Source organism: Procambarus clarkii, unplaced genomic scaffold, assembly GCF_040958095.1.
Source record: "Procambarus clarkii isolate CNS0578487 unplaced genomic scaffold, FALCON_Pclarkii_2.0 HiC_scaffold_263, whole genome shotgun sequence".
Classification (NCBI taxonomy): Eukaryota; Metazoa; Arthropoda; class Malacostraca; order Decapoda; family Cambaridae; genus Procambarus; species Procambarus clarkii.
This window is the reverse complement of record NW_027189296.1, coordinates 257194-279785: the sequence shown is the minus strand read 5'-3', so window position 1 is coordinate 279785 and position 22592 is coordinate 257194. Positions and strand designations below refer to the sequence as shown.

Here is a 22592-nt window from a genome sequence, read left to right as displayed (position 1 = left end):
ATACGAACAGATAAAGTAATTGTTTTGATTGTCGTCCTTAATGACATGTATTAAGGTAATTTGTGAGGGTTTACCACCCTGGAAACACAAACCGAAACTGTCTCTATTTTCCGCTTGTTACAACTTGTAATAACGTGGTTACATCGTGTTTATAACGTATTAGAACGTTGTTACAACTTGCTATATTGGTTGTTATAACTGGTTAGGTGTTAAAACTTGTTCCAACGTTGTACCAACGTCGTAGTTTCGGTGTGTGTTTGGTCTCCATGGAGACCGTCTCAGTGACCCAAATTCAAATTTAAAATTCAAATTAAAATTTTTATTGAGGAAAAGTACACACACATAGATGATTTACAACATAATGTTGTATTTATAGATAGAGCTAGTACATACATTACCTAGAGCCACTAGTACGCAGCGTTGTAGGCAAATAACATTGTTGTTATTGTTTTGTTGCAATTGTTTGGAGTTGCATCTTGAGTGCAAGTGAGCACCCGTATTGTTGAGTCTAGTTCAGGAGCCAGATTCACGAAAGCACTTACGCAAACACTTACGAACCTGTCCATCTTTTCTTAATCTTTGGCGGCTTTGTTTACAAATATTAAACAGTTAATGAGCCCTGAAGCACCAGGAGGCTGTTTATAACAATAACAACAGTTCATTGGCAATTTTTCATGCTTGTAAACTGTTTAATAAATGTAACCAAAGCCGTCAAAGATTGAGGAAAGATATACAAGTTCATACGAACATACGTTCATACGAACATACGAACATACGTTCGTATGTTCACTCAGCCACCGGCCCCCTGTGTGTGTGTGTGTGTGTGCTTGCAGGGGTTGAGCTCTTGTGGGATATTTGGGGCTTGATTGTGATTATTTAAATATTAATGTAGTAAATTAAATTACGAAGGACCACCCGCTTTTATAGTAAAGAGGGAAACTGAGAATTTCTGATCATTAGATAATTCCTAGATGAACCAGTAACTATGGATAAAATACTAGAGAATATGATCATAGAAATAATTAATGGGCTGTATAATTAAATGAATCAAACCCTCAAACACCTACATTGGGGGGTTATTACTGGAGGTAAGTACGTCCAGGAATTAGTGTGGTTCGTTCACTAATTCAATTAATAATAATCTAATCCTATAAATTTTATATTGAAACTGATATCATTACCATAAATGAGAACATAGATTATAAGTATAGTAATGAGAGTTACAGTAAACACATATTAATCCTGAGGAATTCTGCACATAAAGAATTGCAATAGATTCATGAAAGAATATAAAATCTTAGCTTAATGATGATTCCTCTAGACAAGCCATGGAGTTTCCTCTTATTCTCTGGACTCGGTTGGCTGACGAATGGGACGGATTAACATGGGAGAAGGCGGCAGGAAGAATTCTTCTCACGTGCTGCAAGACAAATATTTACAGTAGCAACTAATTTAACTACTGAATCTCTATATTCAAGAAATTGAGAGTTACAGGTGACAAAATTTAATCACCTGTTATTAGATGTTATCATGCGTCATAACGGTCAATCACCCAGCTACTACAAAACTCTTTACTAGATGCATCACATAAAGGGAATATACTTAACTGAAAGGGCACTGTATTAGTTTTAAGATTGCCGGAATTCGCGTCCCCAGGCTCCGTCTAAGCCTATCCTGGATAGTGGCGCACTTCGCTGGCTGGTCACGTGTCGTCAAGAACCAGGTTAAGGGGGCTTATCATCGCAAAAATTCGGAAAAATCGAATCTTTTTGAAAAATTTATAAAAATACTACAACGTTCTGGCAACACTTTGGCGCAAACCCGAGAATGTTATGATATAAATTAAAGTATTTATGGTACATTTCCATGCGTAATTGTGCAGAATCCGGTGCCCCGCGGCTGTGGCGCGCCAAGAGTATTGCGTCATATGTTCTAAACGTCATTTTTTTCGTAATAACGTCGGAAATAACTCTGTATATATGACAACAAATATACACTCAATGGCAACCGTCTGCTAGTGCAGGTGGGTGAGACTACCAGTCACATGTTGTGTCCTGTTGAGAGTGGAGGGTGTTGATGCGCGCTCCATTTTTGCTCCTGGAATCTCGCTTTTGTAGCGTCTAGCGCACAATGACCTATAAACGGAAGGGTCTGAATGCAAGAGTAGCCAATTTGACACGCGGTCGCCGTCGTTGGCTGGAAAGGAGAGACGCTGTAGCACAAGGGAGGTTATTATCAAGTGAAGCCCTCCCCGCCTCACCTGTGAGAGGCATGACGCAGCAGCCACACCCTGCTTCGACCCTCCTCACACATCCTCAACCCCTCGATGTGTATGGACCGGCCACGACAGTGCCATCTACATCTGGTGTGGCAGTGCCATCTACATCTACTGCTGTGGCTGGTGTGGCAGTGCCGTCTACATCTGGTGTGGCAGTGCCATCTACATCTGGTGTGGCAGTGCCATCTACATCTGGTGTGGCAGTGCCATCTACATCTACTGCTGTGGCTGGTGTGGCAGTACCGTCTACATCTGGTGTAAGTCATACAAGTCGAAGTCTGGTAATATGTATGTGCAGGATATATATATGTATATATATTTTTTTTTTTTTTTCAATTTTTTTTTTCGTTTGTTATCAGGGGATGTGCATGGAACTTGCACACCTTGCTCAATGGATGCCTATCTGCAAGGGTGCCAATTATGAACGAAATCGGTCGATGACACACTCGACTACAGGTGGCCGAACTTTGATCTTATTTTACTCAGGTAAGTAATTTACAACTTCAAGGTGTTTCTCAGCTTTCATTTATTAATCAATTTACATGCAAATTACACCTTATATGTAGAGTTTGTGCTTCTACAATCCTATTGAGACATTTTAGTCCAAAGTCCATTTGTTGATTTTATAAAAATTTATAAACATCAAATATTGCATATTTTTGGAAGGGTAACTTTGAATAATTATATTATTGCACTAAACACTTTTTTTGATAAAACTGCTCAATAGAATCCTTTATTATGTGCTAAATGTAATATCTGATTGTTATAGAAATATTTTTGTTGACACATGTGTTCCCTGAAATTATTTGAAAATGTTGAAAATTCGTTGCATAATACGTTGTGTATTTTTTTTCTCCTTTTCTGTTTAGGGTGTGATGCTGAAACTTGGACCAGTTGCAGCTCTTTCTATAACCATTTCATAAATAAATTTATAAACAAATTGAACAATTTTTACGAAACCCGTAATATGCCCCCTTAAAAGGTTCCTTATCTGACACCAACACCAGCTGAAGATATTATCTGCAAGGTTATTCACGCCTCACAGTGGCGACTTTCATCTGAGGATGGATAACGTCTGCCCTAGTGGCTGGGCAATGGCGTCTCCTTGTGAGTACGGTATGCGCAGGTCTGCCTCTGAGCGGCTCCACACGTGTACTGAGTTGGTCCTCTTCAACCCACGCCACGTCGCGCGTTCATAAAACAAATTATGTCACGAACATTAATATTTCTCGCATTTACGCTTGAAACGTTGAAGACTGGACGGGTTTATTATTTAGAGGAGGAAATTATTATTATTTACCACTTTAAGAATAGTTAATATATAAGGGAGAGGAATTAATGTCTCCCCATGGCATTCACTGGTGACGTTAGCTTTATTACGAGATAAACGTTATGACTCCAACGCTCTATTCGGCTTTTAGTTGGAAGTCAATTCATCTGCAATTAGTTATCATACAGAATGCCTTAGTTATAGAGAATCGATTTTAATTCTCACATACATTGGATATAATGTGTTTACTGTAAGGAAATCTGACGCAATACTGGCGTCAGGTGACGTGAGAATTCTAGCCTACTGTACAGATGGAATTATTAGTACATGAGAATTCTACGTGTTGTTAATTTTACTTACTACAATAATTAATATAGTTAGTAATAAGTAATGAGAATACAACAGTGTTGTATTCGGTGTTGGAAATATCCAACAGCTCTGGCTCTTTGGTCCCACCTCTCAACTGTCAATCAACTGGTGTACAGATTTCTGAGCCTACTAGGCTCTATCATATCTACATTTAAAACTGTGTATGGAGTCAGCCTCCACCACATCACTGCCTAGTGCATTCCACCTGTTAACTACTCTAACACTGAAAAAATTCCTTCTGATGTCCCTGTGGTTCATTTGGATACTCAGGTTTCCACCTGTGTCCCCTTGTTCGCGTACCACCCGTGTTAAACAGTTAATCTTTATCAACCCTGTCAATTCCTCTGAGAATTTTGTAGGTAGTGATCATGCCTCCCCTTACTCTTCTGTCTTCTAGTGTCGTGAGATGTATTTCACGCAGCCTTTCCTCGTAACTCATGCCTCCTAATTCTGGGACTAGTCTTGTGACATACCTCGGAAATTTTTCAAGCTTCGCCTTGTGCTTGACAAGGTCAAGACACATGGCGGTGATGTACCTTGGTAGAGTGTGTCTATAAGACACATGGTGTCAATGTACTATGGGAGAGTGTGCCTGTAAGACACATGGTGGTGATATACCATGGGAGTGTGTGCCTGTAAGACACATGGTGGTGATGTACCATTGGAGAGTGTGCCTGTAAGACACATGGTGGTGATGTACCATGGGAGAGTGTGCCTGTAAGACACATGGTGTCAATGTACCATGGGAGAGTGTGCCTGTAAGACACATGGTGGTGATGTACCATGAGAGAGTGTGCCTGTAAGACACATGGTGGTGATGTACCATGGGAGAGTGTGCCTGTAAGACACATGGTGGTGATGTACCATGGGAGAGTGTGCCTGTAAGACACATGGTGGTGATGTACCATGGGAGAGAGAGCCTGTAAGACACATGGTGGTGATGTGCCATGGGAGAGTGTGCCTGTAAGACACATGGTGGTGATGTACCATGGGAGAGTGTGCCTACCCATCAACATTGGTGTTCCTCAGGGCAGCATACTTGGCCCTCTCCTCTTTCTCATCTACATTATTGACCTTCCAAATGCCTCCCAACACCTCAAACCAATTCTATTTGCTGACGACACAACCTTCATTTACTCCAGTCCTGACCCTCTTGCTCTAAATGCCACAGTAAATACTGAGCTAAATAAAGTCCATCTTTGGCTAACTGCCAACAAACTCACCCTTAACATTGACAAAACTTTCTATATTCTGTTTGGCAATAAATCCTCTAGTCAAATAAATCTCAAAATAAACAATACCCAAATTTGTAACAAATTAGATGGCAAATTCCTTGGCATTCTCATTGACCACAAGCTGAATTTCCAGGGACACAGTCTAAATATATCAAAAAAAGTTTCAAAAACTGTGGGCATTCTTTCTAAGATCAGATATTATGTACCACGCCCTGCCCTGGTGACTCTCTATTACTCCCTTATCTATCCATATCTCAACTATGGTATTTGTGCTTGGGGTTCTACTACCCAAAATCACTTACGTCCTCTAATTACCCAACACAAAGCTGCTATTAGAACAATATCCAACTCTGGCCCCAGACATCACTCGGTACCCCTACTCAAATCTCTGAATATGTTAGATATTAAGTCACTGCACATTCTCTCATGTGTATTATACATATATAAAACGCTAAACTATAATGCCAATCCTGATCTCAAAAGCTTCATAGAAGGTTGTAACAGAACCCATGAGCACCACACCAGAAATAAATACAGTTTTGATATTCCTAGAGTACGACTTAATCAAACTAGAAATTCTCTGCAAATCAAGGGGCCCAGAATGTGGAATGACCTTCCCAACCATGTTAAAGACTGTACCTCTCTCAACCAGTTTAAGATAAAAACTAAACACTACCTAATAAATTCCCTGTAACCTACCTCACTCCTCTATTGTCAACCCATGTCTTATTTTCTTTTTTTTTAATCAACACTGTTTGTCAACCTATTGTATTTGTGCTGCTTTTTCAGTCATGTTCCCCCCCTTTTTTTTATCTTTATTTGTATTTGTTCTCAACACTTTTTATTCTTTATGCTCAATTAGTATTAAGTTCTAGATATTAATGTTTTTCTTGCCCGAAACGCATTGCGTAATAGTGGCTTTAGGCATTGTATGTACTAGCTCTATCTATATATCAATCCATTAATGTAACATCACTTGTATGTATATACCTTACCTGAATAAACATCTGTAAGACACATGGTGGTGATGTACCATGGGAGAGTGTGCCTGTAAGACACATGGTGGTGATGTGCCATGGGAGAGTGTGCCTGTAAGACACATGGTGGTGATGTACCATGGGAGAGTGTGCCTGTAAGACACATGGTGGTGATGTACCATGGGAGAGTGTGCCTGTAAGACACATGGTGGTGATGTACCATGGGAGAGTGTGCCTGTAAGACACATGGTGGTGATGTACCATGGGAGTGTGTGCCTGTAAGACACATGGTGGTGATGTACCATGGGAGAGTGTGCCTGTAAGACACATGGTGGTGATGTACCATGGGAGAGTGTGCCTGTAAGACACATAGACATTCACCCATAACGCTATGCGTGCTATTGGCTGTACAAGAATGTAAGAACCCTTGTATACAAAAATAATAAATAAAATACAGTAATATATCATAATATATTACTGTATTTTATCATAATTTTGTAAAATATCATCATTCCTATTGTTTAGCTTTCTAAGTTTTCTCAGCCATTACATGGGTTACAGTGTGCAGGTGTTTAACATTAGGGGGGGGGGCAGGGTTCATGCAGGCTTCACATACAGCTGTAATTAGGTCAGTTTCAGTCTCATCTGTCCTGCACCTCGCAGTGTTCTACAATGTTAAAGATTTTTCTTTTAAACCATTTCATATATTAATGGGCCCCGGAGACATCATCCATAACTTTTGTTACTCCTCTGCATGAACCTTTTTTTCTAATTTCACCCAAAAAATCATAAAACTTTTTCCTTGAAAGATTATCGACTACTTTTGATATCACAATACTATCTTTCTCTTTCTTAATCCTCTTTCTAGATGATATTGAGCCCTGGTGCCACACCTGAGCTGGGACCACCAACCATCTCTGTCCCCCCCCCGGCATCTTTCCGTAGGTCATGCCAAAACGTCTGCAGTATCATGCATCTTTTTGTGGGTTATGCCAAAAGGTCTGGCCGGGACACCCTGCATCTTTCCATAGCTTATGTCAAATGGTCTGGGAGCACCCAGCAACTTTCCATAGGGTTTTCCCAAAGATCTGGAGCACCCTGCATCTTTCTGTAGGTTATGCCAAAAGGTAGATCTATTTTGAAATTCCCTAACATGATTGTTCCAACCAGGCATACTACTTCTTTTATTGGTTATAAGATAAATACTCTCTTCCCCTGCCCTATCTAGCACTGAAACGACTGATATGAAAAAGTCCTTGAGATTGTTCTGATGCAAATTGCACTGAATAATATTGCAAGCAATTGCATCACTTGTGATTTGAGTATTCGTTAAGCAGGCATTTAAACTTATCCAGGTCAGCAAGAGTGGCCTTCCTACGTTTAGGTGTGTTCTAGGGAGGTTTATGTTATCTTTGGCAGCAGCAACTTGTGAGTGAGGTATATTGGAGGTGGCCATGGCAGGATGATACCAGGACAGGTTGTCATCACTGACAGCCTTATACTTAAAGGTGTGACCAGTTATATCATCAATAAGAAAATGATCAATATGAGACCTTCCATTCCTATCTCATGACATAAAGCTATAGTATTAGTAAATAAATTGCAGTCTCCATGGTGTAGTGGTAAGACACTCGCCTGGCGTTCCGCGAGCGCTATGTCATGGGTTCGTATCCTGGCCGGGGAGGATTTACTGGGCGCAAATTCTTAACTGTAGCCTCTGTTTAACGCAACAGTAAAATGTGTACTTGGATGAAAAAACGATTCTTCGCGGCAGGGGATCGTATTCCAGGGACCATAGGATTAAGGACTTGCCCGAAACGCTACGCGTACTAGTGGCTGTACAAGAATGTAACAACTCTTGTATATATCTCAAAAAAAAAAAAAAAAAAAAAAAAAAAAAAAAAAAAAAAATCATTAATAGCAGGATTATGTAAATTTTCAGCATCCATGAATGCATTAAACAAATTTAAGTATACATCTTAGCGGGTAAAATCAGTGTTAAAAATCACCTACCACCCATGAGTTCAGCATTATGATACAAATTAGTCAATTGATATATTCCTGATCATATATTTCCATACTCATCTGCACAGTTGATATTGCTTGTGGAAACCATGCATATACACACACACATAATCAAATACGCCTGAGCACCTTTCAGGCCCCTGAGCAAAGGGGCCTGACAGCTGAGCGGACTGCACATCGGATTTGTAGTCCTGAGGTTCCGGGTTCGATCCTTGGTGGAGGCGGAAACAAATGGGCAGAGTTTCTTTCATCCTGATGCGTCGTTTCACCTAGCAATAAATATGTACCTGAGAGATAGACAGCTGCTACAGGCTGCTTCCTTGGGATTGTGTAACAAAAAGGCGGCCTGGTCGAGGACCGGGCCGTGGGGGATGATAAGCCCCGAAATCATCTCCAGATAACTATAGGACACAAGTATAGCAGGAGTGAGCCCTGATACAATATTGACAACCTCAACTTTACATTGCATATTGTTATGCCCAGGATAGCAGCAGCACCATAGGGTCTTCCAGGACCTGACTAGTCAATAGACATGTCAATACTGGCAGTGAAAAAAGAACTATCAATAAATTTGAAGTGGTTTTGAAATTCATAAGATGTAAGCCATTCATAAGATGTAAGCCAGTGTTCTTGCAAAACAAGAATATTTTGCACATACCAAAATGCTTTTAACGTTCATATATTCAGGGTTTGTTATTTCTCTAATTACCTTAATAACCGGGAATTATAACTTTACAAATACTGAAGCATTGTCATGGGGGTAAATAAACCATATTACGTGAAGATCATTTATGTGCTAATTAAAACAACACTTATAGTAAGAGGACAGTAAATTGGAATGTTGAGACAATTGTCAAGTAATAATAATATAATAATTAACAGGTTTTAAGAGCCATCTATTGCACATTATTCTATCTATAAATAATCTGAACTAATAACAGAGCCTAAATAAATAATAATTAAACATCATTCACATCCATCAAGACAAGAAATTAAACGACCAATCAAAACCATATAGGTTACTCCTACACCTCATAATACAGGCCAATAATGATCATAAATATACTTATCAATTAAACAATATTCAAACTAAGGACTTTACATCAAATTTTTTAAATCACTAATTTAAAGCAAACATCCTTTTATATTAATAAATTGTCAGATTAAGGCATCTGTAAAGAAATGAAATAAATATTAGTAATTAAGCCTTCGATGAAATACTCCGCATTATAATACAAATTCTGGAGTCACTCATATATATGCAAAGTTTTGGTTTATAAAATACCAGATATAAGATAATACAAATATCAGAATCAGGCTAATATTATTGCCAGATTCATATACAGTACTGTATATATATATATATATATATATATATATATATATATATATATATATATATATATATATATATATATATATATATATATATATATATATAAATATATATATATATATATATATATATATATATATATATATATATATATATAAATATATATATATATATATATATATATATATATATATATATATATATATATATATATATATATATATAGAATTGCTTGCTACTTATATATATATATATAATTGCCAGATTCATTTATACATATATCGAATTGCTAGATCCATATACTGTAAATATAAAATGCCTGATTCTAGATAATGTAACATATTTATGATATATATATATATATATATATATATATATATATATATATATATATATATATATATATATATATAGCACATATATATATATATATATGTGCACATATATATATATATATATATAATAATAATAATAATAATAATAATAATAATTTTTATTTAGGCAAAGGTACATACATAAAGAGATTTTACAAAGTTTGTTGGCTTTATAGATAGGAGCTAGTACATACAATGCATAAAGCCACTATTACGCAAAGCGTTTCGGGCAGGAAAAAACACTACTGACTAAAGCTTAAAACTAATGGGTAAAAAGAAAAAAATGCGTTGAGTACAAATAAAAATAGAGGTAAAAGAGGGGGGAACATTGTTGAGAAAACAGCACAAATACAATTACAAATTATTACAGAAAATTACATTAAAACAGCGTTGATTTGAAAAACAAAAAAAAAAACAAAAAAAAAAAAAACATACATGGGTTGACAATAGAGGGGTAAGGTAGGTTACAGGGAATTAATTAGGTATAGCTTCGTTTTTAACCTAAACTGGTTGAGAGAGGTACTGTCTTTAACATGGTTGGGAAGGTCATTCCACATTCTGGGCCCCTTGATTTGTAGAGCATTTCTGGTTTGATTAAGACGTACTCTAGGAATATCAAAACTATTTCTGGTGTGGTGCTCATGGGTTCTGTTACAACCTTCTATGAAGCTTTAGAGATCAGGATTGGCATTACAGTTTAGCGTTTTATATATGTATAATACACATGAGAGAATGTGCAGTGACTTAATGTCTAACATATTCAGGGATTTGAGTAGGGGTACCGAGTGATGTCTGGGGCCAGAATTGGATATTGTCCTAATAGCAGCTTTGTGTTGAGTAATTAGAGGACGTAAGTGATTTTGGGTAGTAGAGCCCCAAGCACAAATACCATAGTTGAGATATGGATAGATAAGGGAGTAATAGAGAGTCACCAGGGCAGGGCGTGGTACATAATATCTGATCTTAGAAAGAATGCCCACAGTTTTTGAAACTTTTTTTGATATGTTTAGAATGTGTCCCTGGAAATTCAGCTTGTGGTCAATGAGAATGCCAAGGAATTTGCCATCTAATTTGTTACAAATTTGGGTATTGTTTATTTTGAGATTTATTTGATTAGAGGATTTATTGCCAAACAGAATATAGAAAGTTTTGTCAATGTTAAGGGTGAGTTTGTTGGCAGTTAGCCACAGATGGACTTTATTTAGCTCAGTATTTACTGTGGCATTTAGAGCAAGGGGATCAGGACTGGAGTAAATGAAGGTTGTGTCGTCAGCAAATAGGATTGGTTTGAGGTGTTGGGAGGCATTTGGAAGGTCATTAATGTAGATGAGAAAGAGGAGAGGGCCAAGTATGCTGCCCTGGGGAACACCAATGTTGATGGGTAGGGTGGGAGAAATTGTATTATTCACAGAAACACATTGGAGCCTGTCAGTAAGGTAGGATTTGAGGTATTGTAGGGAGTGTCCTCTGACACCATAATGATGTAATTTAAGAAGAAGGTTTTGGTGGTTGACAGTATCGAAAGCTTTACGCAGGTCCACAAATAACCCAACAGGGAACTCATTTTTATCAAGAGCTGTATGAATTGAGTTAAGCATACTAATATGTGCATCGTTAGTGCTTTTTTTGGGCCTGAAGCCATATTGGCAAGGGCTAAGTATATTGAGTTTGGCTAGATATGAGTAAAGCTGCTTATGGATTAGTTTTTCAAAAATTTTTGACAAGTTTGGCAGGATTGATATAGGTCTGTAGTTGTTAACATCTGTGAGATCACCACATTTGTGGACAGGCGTTACTCTCGCTTTTTTTTAGAATATCTGGAAAGGTTTGGAGTTCAAGTGACTTGTTGAAGAGCAAAGCAATAGCAGGGGCTAAAGATCTGGAGGCTTTTTTGTAGATTAAAGTTGGTATCTCCTCAAGGGCACCAGACTTGGTTTTAAGGGAAAGGATTATCTCATTGACGTCAATGGAATTAATAGGCTTTAGGTACAGAGACTGGGGATAGTTCCCTGTAAGATAGTCCTTAATGTCAGTACTGGAAGATGGAATATCATTAGCAAGGGATGAACCAATGGAAGAGAAGAACCTATTGAACTCAATAGCAGAATCAGAGGCTGAAAGCTGACCATCGTTATTAGACAGGAGAGTCGGTTTGTTATTTAAAGACTTCTTTGATCCCAATATTTGTGAAATTGTTCTCCATGTTTGTTTAACGTTGCTCTTTATTTGGGTAAATTTATCTTCGTAGTATTTAGTTTTGGCTTGTCTAATTATCTTAGATAGCAATAATGAGTAATTCTTTGAGAATTATTTGGAGACAATTCCTAACCTATACTTTTTCTCAAGGTCATGTTTTTTATTAATAGATTTAAGTATTCCCTTTGTAAGCCAGGGATTGTTAAGCCTTTTGGTTGTGACTTGTTTTGTAAGCATGGGACAGTGGGTATTATAAAGGCTAAGAGTTTTTTGAAGAAAAGATTGAACTGCTAGGTTGATGTCCTCTATGTTACCTAACTTGGACTCCCAGTTGACATTATCAGTAGCAGTTATAAAATTGTCTATAGCAGTTTCATTGTGTAGTCTAAAACGTATCTCTCTTGACTCAAGAGGTGGTTTGCTAATGTTAGTTAAGAGAAATGTGGGGTAATGGTCTGTAGTGCTATCGGTGATTATACCTGAAGTAAGCGGAGAGGTTATATTTGTCCAGATGTGATCTAGAGTCGTGGCAGTGCTATCAGTGATTCTAGTAGGTCTAGTGATTAAGGGTATGAGGAAGCAGGAATTCATACAGTTGAGGAAGCTAACAGCAGTAGGGTGTTCTGGCTCGCAGAGGTCAATATTAAAGTCCCCTGCGATAATTAGGTGGTTTTTGTTCAGTCTGTTATCAAGTATTAGATTTCTAAGGTTTGAGTTGAATTCGGACACATCAGTGTTAGGAATTCTATAAACTGCACCCACAGACAGGATAGACTCGGCACCCTTGACTCTGAAGCTGGCGAAGATATACTCCCCATAGCAGTCTCTAGTTCTAATTTCTTTTAAGCATGTTAGTTCTTGGTGATAGTAAAGAGCAGTGCCACCACCTCTCTGAAGTTGACGACAGTTGTGGATTGCTGAGTAGTTAGGCATGTTAAAGAGTTGAGTAGTATCATCTTTCAACCATGTTTCAGTAAGTATAATAAAAGAGAATTTGTTGTCAATACCTTCAATCAAGGCACTAACATCATTGAAGTGTTTACCTAGGGATCTAACGTTCAAATTGATTACAGAGATATTGTGACTATGAGTTAATACATTGTTTACATCATGTGCTGCAAAATATCTGCAATTTAGATCATTAAAGTGATTATTGTCATAGATAGTGGATAAGAGGTTAAGTTCTGGGTCTATACTTGACTGCATAAAAAAAGCTGATTGCAGGAAAAACAAGAAAAACAAAAAGAAATAAATGTACACAATACTGTACCAAACAAACACAAAAGGGGCTTACAGGGGTACAATGGAGTAAGGGAGTATGGCTAGGCTAGGAAACCTAGGTAATGAATGAGATTAAAGAAAAAAACATATAAACATGGACTATACAAAACACAAGATATAGATATACAAAACAAAAATATAAACAAGACTAAGCAATACAAAAAAAAAATTGAGCAAAAATGAAAAATGAGGTAGATTGCTTACAGGTACTCTCAGGTACACTGTAAGTAACAATAGACAGAAAATATATATCAATATAGAAAAGAATGTCACAATACAATAAGATAAGCAATTACATGAACAGATGAAAAACAAATCTGCTGTAAAATAGGAAGTAATTATAGCAAAACACAATATAATAATATAACAATACAATAAGAGCTTACAAAGTATTGAGTCTGCTAAATTAGAGAATAATTATGGCAAGACACAACAATAAATGCAAGCAAACAAGGAAGTGAAACAATATATATATATATATATATATATATATATATATATATATATATATATATATATATATATATATATATATATATACATATATACACTTTATATGAGTTTTATAATTGCCAGTCTTAGGATAATATTACTGCCAGATTCAGATTAATATAATTGACAGTCAGGCTTTGATACTGTAAGCCATACCTACCTTTTACTTAAACTTAATCATTACAGAATCTGAGGCCTTCCTGATAACTATATTCTATCATATCTTAATGATAGACACCAATATGTAGCCATTAATGACATAACCCCCCCCCCCCCACATCTCTACTGTAACCGTAGGAGTGCCACAGGGCAGCATCTTAGAACCTCTCCTATTGCTTATATACATCAATGATTTACCAAATGTCTCTAACATCCTTAAACCAATACTATTTGCTGGCGATACTGCCTTCATCTATTCAAACTCTAATGCATCACACAATAAGTAATTTTGTAAACAACAAATTGAAACAAAATGGATGTGGTTGGATGTCAACCAACAAACTAAATATAGAGAATACCTATTACATTGTATTTGGAAGTAAATTATCAAATGAAATTCACCTTCAAATATATAATGTCAACATTACCATTAAAAAGACGAAAAAGTTCCTTGGCCTATACATAAACAAGAGACTAAATTGAAACACTCACATACAGTACACAGGCAAAGTCTCAAAGTGTTGGTATATTCTCAAAAATCACATATTATATTCCCCACTCTTCTATCCTTTCACTATACTATTCCATAAGTTATTCTTGTTTAACATAATGATAATGCTAAAGATGATAATGTTTTTTTGAGAAACGTACATAGAAAATGGGTTACAAGCACAATGTTGGATTTCTAAATAAGGCAAGAATATACTATGCCTAACGCCACTAATATGCACAGTGTTTCAGGCATGCTGTGGATAAACACTTAAAATTAATTGGTAAAAATAATTGAGATGAAAAGCAAAAGTTGAACAAAAGTAGAAAAAATAAAAAGAATGACAATAATTACATGTTGAACGGAACAGCAAAACTGCAACAGAACAGCCGATGGTAATTTTAACTAAATAAACATGGTAACTTTTTTTGTTTACTTGGCATATAGCAGTATTACAAGTTCAGTCATTATTCATTATTGTTTAATAATAGGAAGACATTGGTTGACAATCAGTAGGTAAGGTAGGTTACATGGCATTTATTAGGTAGTACTTAGTTTCTCTCTTAAACTGGTTGAGAGAGGGACAGTCTTTGATGTTATTGGGAAGAACATTTTACATTTTGGGACTCTTGATTTGTGGAATATTTCCACTTTGGCTAAGTCGCACTCTTGGAATATCAAATAAATATTTGTTTCTAGTGTGGATTTCAAAGATTCTGCTACAGCCCCCTACCATGTATTTAAGAACAGGTTTAGCATTGCAATTCAGTGTTTCATATTTTTTATATATATATATATATATATATATATATATATATATATATATATATATATATATATATATATATATAACTGAAAACTCACACCCCAGAAGTGACTCGAACCCATACTCCCAGAAGCAACGCATCTGGTATGTACAAGACGCCTTAATCCACTTGACCATCACGACCGGACAAAATGAGGTGATAGCCGAGGCTATTTGAACCACCCCACCGCCGGCACTCGGATAGTTATCTTGGGCATAGCATTTTACCAAATCACCTCATTCTTTGGGGCAACACGTGAGGAACAATTTGTGTTCCTCACGTGTTGCCCCAAAGAATGAGGTGATTTGGTAAAATGCTATGCCCAAGATAACTATCCGAGTGCCGGCGGTGGGGTGGTTCAAATAGCCTCGGCTATCACCTCATTTTGTCCGGTCGTGATGGTCAAGTGGATTAAGGCGTCTTGTACATACCAGATGCGTTGCTTCTGGGAGTATGGGTTCGAGTCACTTCTGGGGTTTGAGTTTTTCAGTTGCATATGTCCTGGGGACCATTCAGGCTTGTTCGCATATATATATATATATATATATATATATATATATATATATATATATATATATATATATATATATATATATATATATATATATATATATATATATATAATGCACTTGACAGGGTGTGAAGTGACTTAGACTTAATACCTAAAATATTCAATGATTTAGATTTAAGAAAGGGCGGGGGGGCTGAATGCTGTGTGCTTCAGTTTGTTATTGTTCTAATTACTGATTTATCTTAAGTAATTAGAGATCATTGATAATTTTAGGGAGAACCCCAGGCAATGATACCAAAATTGTGATATGGATAGACTAGAGGCCAATAAAGCTTAACCAAGGTAGAGGGTGACGTACATAATATCTGATTTAGAAAAGAATGCCAAGTGATTTTAAAATATTTTTTAGCTATAATTTGTATGTGGCACTGGAAATTCAGCTTTTTATCAATGAGAACATCATGGAATTTACCATCTACTTTATTACCAATCTGGATATGCCAATTCTTAGGATTGGAGGGAATAAGGGTTGTGTAAACAGCAAATAAAACTGGTTTGAGGTATTGAGAGGCATTCGGAATATCATTAATGTTGATGAGAAAGAGTACGCAAGGTAAGGTAAGGTAATTATCAAAAGAAGGCACCAAACCGGGAAGGCTATGTAGCACCATCAAAGTGCGAAATAATTAGAGGGCGCTAAATATCACCAAGAATGCCAATACGAGAACAAAAATGCATAAGGCGAACGATATCAAAAGTATCCGATTCACCTAGAATTCTATCGAGGGACAAGTGACCGCGAGGGACGGTCGGAAAGCAAGACACACACTCGTCCTGGAAGTCAGGACATTCAACAAGTATATGCACAACTGTAAGAGGGACAATGCAATTCGGACAATAAGGAGCAGGGCGGCGCTCCATTAAGTGACCGTGGATTAAGCAGGTATGACCAACCCGCAGCCGTGCCAAAGCAGTTTCCCACCGCCGGTTACAGTGGTAGGAGGAAGGATGCATGCGGGGACACACTACGTTTGAGAGTACGCAGCTTGTTACCAACCACAGAGGACCAACAACCCTGCCAACGGGCAAGAATGGAAGAATGAATAACAGGATAAAAGTCAGAATAAGGAATACTTTTACGGGAGATGGGACAAGAACGGATAGCTTCCTTAGCGGCAGCATCCGCACGCTCATTGAAAGAAACACCAATATGGCTGGGAACCCAGCAAAACTCTACTGATTTAAATTTACTAGAAATAAGAAACAGCCAATGTTGAATCTCGATGACCACCGGATGGACAGGATTAAAGGACCCTAGAGCCATGAGGGCACTACGAGTGTCAACTACAACCACAAAGGAGGAATGATAATGAGAAAGCAAGAGACGAAGAGCATAGAGAATAGCATAAAGTTCTGCCGTAAAGACGCTAGCCTCTGAAGGGAGGCGACACATATAAGTACGGTCAGGAAAAACAACAGAGTAGCCCACACCGCCCGCAGACTTAGACCCATCAGTGAAGATGGAAATAGAGTGGGAGTGCGAAGAAAAGTGCTCAAGGAAGAGGCTTTTCAGAATAGTAGGAGGGGTAAAGGCTTTAGTAATACAAGTCAAAGACGTATAAAACTTGGGAAGGGGGACTCTCCACGGAGGTAAGGAAGGAACAATACGAGGAGAAACATTAGAAATATGAACAGAAAGAGAATCCTGTAAGCGAGATAACCGGACAGAAAGTGGGAGACAATGAAGAGGAACAGGAACCACAGGAGGAGGAAAAGTCAATGCACGACAGAGGCGAGAGGAAGGATGTTGGAAGGACCGCGCAAGATAGCGAAGACAGTAGCGATCACGGCGGTCCTGAAGAGAGAGAAAGCCAGTGTCAACATACAAACTAAAAGCGGGAGTCGAACAAAAGGCACCAGAGCTGAGACGCAACCCAGTATGGTGCAAAGCATCAAGACGGCGATGAGTAGAAGGAGAAGCAGAAGAGTATGCAGGGCAACCATAATCGAGTTTAGACAGGACGAGAGAGGAGTGCAAATTGAGGAGCGTGCGCCTATCTGCTCCCCAAGAAGTATGGGACAAAACCTTAAGGAGGTTAAGGGCCTTAGAGCATTCAACTCGGAGGTAAGAGATATGGGCTGACCAAGACAAACGAGTGTCAAAGACTAACCCCAAAAGCTTCGCGGAATCCCTGTACACAATGGGATGACCATAAAGCGACAAAGAGGGACGAAGAACGACATGCTTCCGAGTAAGAGTCATAGCACAAGTCTTAGACACAGAGAACTTGAAGCCATGATCGGTGGCCCAAGACGACACGGCATCAATTGCAAGTTGAAGCCGCTGTTGAAGGAGAGGGGAATCATCGCCCCGACAGCAAAGGGTAAGATCATCACCATAGAGAGCAGAGAAGACACCAGAAGGAAGAGAGGAAAGAAGACCGTTGAGGGCAACTTGAAAAAGAGTAGTGCTCAGAACACTACCCTGGGGTACACCCTCATACTGCTGAAAAGGGGCAGAGAGAGCAGTACCAAGCCGCACATAAAAGGAACGACGAGAGAGGAAGCTCCGGAGGAAGAGAGGGAGGTTCCCACGAAGGCCAAAAGAATGAAGTTGAGACAGAATACGATACCGCCAGGTAGTGTCGTAAGCCTTTCCCAGGTCAAAAAGGACGGCAACAACGGAGGTCTTCGCAGCAAAAGCAGTACGGATATAGACCTCCAAGTTCACCAGGACATCTGTTGTGCAGCGGCACTTGCGAAAACCAAAATGAGAAGGGAAGAGGTGGCGATAGTGCTCTAAGAACCACATCAAACGAACGTTGACCATACGTTCAAAGAGCTTGCAGACACAACTCAAGAGAGCAATAGGGCGGAAGTCCTTGGGGGATGACCCGAGAGACCCTGGTTTCCGAACAGGGAGGACAACAGCATCGAGCCAGTCTTCAGGGACTGACGACGACTCCCAGACCCGATTGTACAGACTCAGTAAATACTGAGACGTGCACGGAGGGAGATGGCAAAGCATTTCATAATGAATGCCATCGGAGCCCGCTGCCATAGAACCACAAAGGGCTAGGGCAGATTGAAGTTCAGAGAGAGAGAAGGGATCATTATAGGGAAGGTGAAGATAAGTGCAGAAATTTAAAGGACGAGATTCAAGGAGAGGCCTACGAAGAAGGAAGGATTGGGGGAGATGAGAACCAGAACTAACAGAGGAGAAATGGGAACCCAGTTCGGTCGCAACCTGCAACGGGTCCGCCACAAGAGTACCATGAAGGCGAAGGACCGGTGAGACATCAAGAACGAACCTACCCGCAATCTTGCGAATACGCTTCCAGACCAGTGGAAGAGGAGTTTCGGACGTAACGGTGGAGACATAAGACTCCCAGCAAGCATGTTTAGCCGCACGGATGGTCCTACGGGCCACCGCACTCGCCATCCGAAACAAAAGAAAAGACTCAACCGTCTGCCGGCGGCGATGTCTCTTCCAGGCTGCACGCTTACAGCGGACAGCCCGAGCACAGTCCATACTCCATCAGGGAACACACTTCCGCGTTCCCCGAGAGGAAGAGCGAGGAATAGAGTGGAGGGCAGCGTCAAAGACAGTGTCATGAAAAAGAAGGAGGGCGCGAGGGAGAGGTAAAACGGAGAGGTCGGAAACAGTAGCACGGAGAGTAAAGAGGCGCCAGTCAGCCTCGGCAAACCGCCACCTAGGGAAGGAGAGAGGAGGGCAAAAGGAGAAAAAAGTGACAAGGATAGGAAAATGGTCACTGCCATGGAGGTCATCAAGGACTCGCCACCCGAAATCTAAGGAAAGGGATGACGAGCACAGAGAACGATCGAGACAAGAAAGGGAGCGAGTCCGAGAGTCCAAATGAGTGGGCTCACCAGAATTAAGAAGGGACAGGGAAGAAGAGAGGGTGAAAGGTTCAAGGAGGCGACCCCGGGTGTTTGTCAGCACATCACCCCAAAGGGCATGACGACAATTGAAATCACCCAGCAGGAGCACAGGCTCCGGCAAGGAGTCTAGGAGGTGTTTAAGATCGGGAAGAGAAAGTGGGACAGTGGGGGGTAGATAAAGAGAACAAACCGTGTACCATCTACGCACAAAGATACGGGTGGCAGAACAGTGGAGAGGCGAGGAAAAAAGTAAGGGGACAAAGGGAACATCGGAACGAATCAAGAGAGCAGAAGAATTATGGACCCCAGCAACAGCTGGGGGAGAGGAGAGAAAAGAATAGCAACAGAAGCTACCAGGATGAGAACCAAGCATCGGCTCCTGGAAACAGACACAAAGGGGCGAAAACTGTGAAATGAGAAGTTGCAGGTCAAGGAAATTGGCGTAAAATCCACGGATGTTCCACTGGAGAAAAGACATCAGCAAAAAGAGAGAGGAGAGCAACAGAGAGCAAAGAAGAAACAAAGGTGAAGAAGGAACACAGCACGCTAAAAAAGCACAGAGTCAGGATCAGGGTCAGCGAAGTCAGGGTTAGGGGGCATGGGTAAACTGAGTAAAGAAGGAGGGCAAGAAGCAGGAGGACGGATCAAAGGTGGACGAGCAGGGTCTGGAGAAGAAGGAAGGGGAGAAGGGGGGGCAGAAAGAGGGGAGCGCACCTCAGCAAGGGCAGTAACCGAGATGGAACCAGGGGCTAAAGAAACCCCCACAGTAGGAACAGGGGGCACCACCACCGAATCGGGAGGGGAAGGAATGATAGAATCAGAGAGAGGGAGTGAAGAAGAAAGCGAAGCTTTCTTACCGACAGGGGAGGAGGAAGGAGAGGAGCCAGGTTTCCGCTTCTGACTCAAAGATACAGGCGTCCCAGCAGCAACGTACTGGGCAACAGACTCTAGTGTCTTGATAGGAGAAGAAGATCGAGAGCGAGCAACACAACCATCAGGAGAGCGATGGATGTCGGCCCGCACAGTCAGGCGGCGTGGAGAGCCAGGAGACGGAGGAGAAGGACGGGAAGGAGGACTAGAAGGAGAGGAAATAGAAGACACAGGAGACGTGACAGACTGGATAGAAAGAAGGGGAGCCCTAGACAGAGAACCAGGAGGGGGGCCCTTCGGAACAGAACGGAGGGAAACAGGGGAGGTGGTGGTGGGTGTGTCCGGGTCTAAGGCTCGGAAACGGTTGTGAGACTGAGGAAGGCGGGAAGGACGAGGAGAGGAAGAGCGCACCATGCGAGCATAGGAGACACCAGCGAAAGAGGGGAGACGATGACCTTGGCGCCAAGCCTCAGGAAAAGACAAACGGTCTCGGTGCTTCAAGCTGAGGACAGCCGTCTCAAGTTTGTAGCGAATACATGCATGGGAGAAAGTAGGGTGGGCCTCACCGCAATTGAGGCGGTGGGTCTGGGAAGGAGTGCACTCTAACTTAGAGTGACCTTCGCTTCCACACAGGGGACAGAGAGAGACAGGACTAGAGCATTTGAGGGTACCATGCCCAAACCTCCAGCACTTACCGCAGAGCCTTGGAGAGGGAATATATTCCTGAACGGAGCATCTGACACCAGCAAGAATGACAGAGGGTGGAAGGGACCTACCATCAAAGGTAACCTTCACAACCCTAAGGGGCAGATGGCGATGACCACGAGGGAGACGAGTAAATGTATCCACCTGGAGTACAGAATGACCCTGAGCCTCGAGGATATGCTTGATATCCTCGTGGTAGTCCTTGATATTCCTAACACCGGTCGCAACATGGTGCAGGGGGAGAACAGTGCCAACACTGGCATTCAATCGGGCGTTCTTCGAGACCCGAACAGGGGTCTCGCCAAGGCAGGATAAGGCGGCCAAGCAGGTGGCTGCATCCTGAGAAGGAGCAGCAACGACACGGGTACCAAGACGAGTGGGGTTGAAGGTGATAGAGGCACCCACGGAATCGACAAGATGCCTATGAAGGGAAAAATCATCAGGAGGAGTTGAATCCAAAGGTAGGAGGTCAAAGTATTTAGTCCATGTAGCAAGACCAAACAAAGCATGGAACGAAGTAGGATGGGAAGGGAGCATACGAGAGCGGCCATGGCAGGGACGGCGATGAGGACCCGTAGAGAGACGGGTCGAAAGATGCAGTAGTCACAAAGGATGGAGCCGTGCAAGGGGACGAGACAGTCACCACAGCAGGCTTGGGGCTCGACCCAACCACAGGGGAGGGAGGGGAGCAGGGAGGAAGAGTCCGGTTTGGGCCTAAACCGGGTCCTGTAGCGGGGGCTACAGATCCCGGTCTTCAAGGACGGTCCGACTCAGGGGCCTGGTCACCCACCCCATGAGCCTGGGTAATAGAAGGCAAGTCGTTATCCATATAGCAAACCAAACAAAAGAGATGGGACCTGGAACCAAGGGATACCACCTACCAGGGCAGCCAGGGAGGCCGAGCGCGGGCCAGTGCAGGAAGGGTGTGTCGTCCCCAGCGGTGCTCCCCCTTTTCAACAGGGGAGTCCTACTACTTCGTTCATTCTCCCACACTGGTGCTAAGACCCCAGTCCCCCTATCGCCCCAGCCTGGACACCCAACCATCCACTCAGGGCGGCCTCTCACAGGTGACCCCTCCAGCGGGTGGTCCGATGGCTCACAAGGCCCCTACATGGTGCCCTTCAGCACGTACACCACCCAAAGAGGGGGCAGGAGAGGGGGCACAGGCAACCCACACCCGTCCCAGGGAGGTGTACGTGAGCCCCTCACCAGAAAGAGTACGCAAGTAATTATCAAAAGAGGGAACCAAACATGGAAAGCTATGAAGCACCATCAACTGTGTGGGAAATAAAAAAAAATGGTATATATCACTCAG

General features: G+C 40.9%; 1 protein-coding gene across 1 annotated transcript in view; it reads left to right on the top strand.

Annotated features, from left to right (window-relative positions):
• The first annotated feature begins 1989 nt into the window (after positions 1 to 1989).
• LOC138361224 (uncharacterized) overlaps positions 1990 to 22592 on the top strand; it is a 44210-nt gene continuing 23607 nt past the window's right edge. The window contains exons 1-3 of the mRNA XM_069320641.1: positions 1990 to 2535; positions 2638 to 2764; positions 3148 to 3247. Coding sequence (XP_069176742.1) covers positions 2131 to 2535; positions 2638 to 2764; positions 3148 to 3247 — 632 coding nt within the window. The 5' untranslated portion in view covers positions 1990 to 2130. The remainder of the gene's footprint in view (positions 2536 to 2637; positions 2765 to 3147; positions 3248 to 22592) is intronic.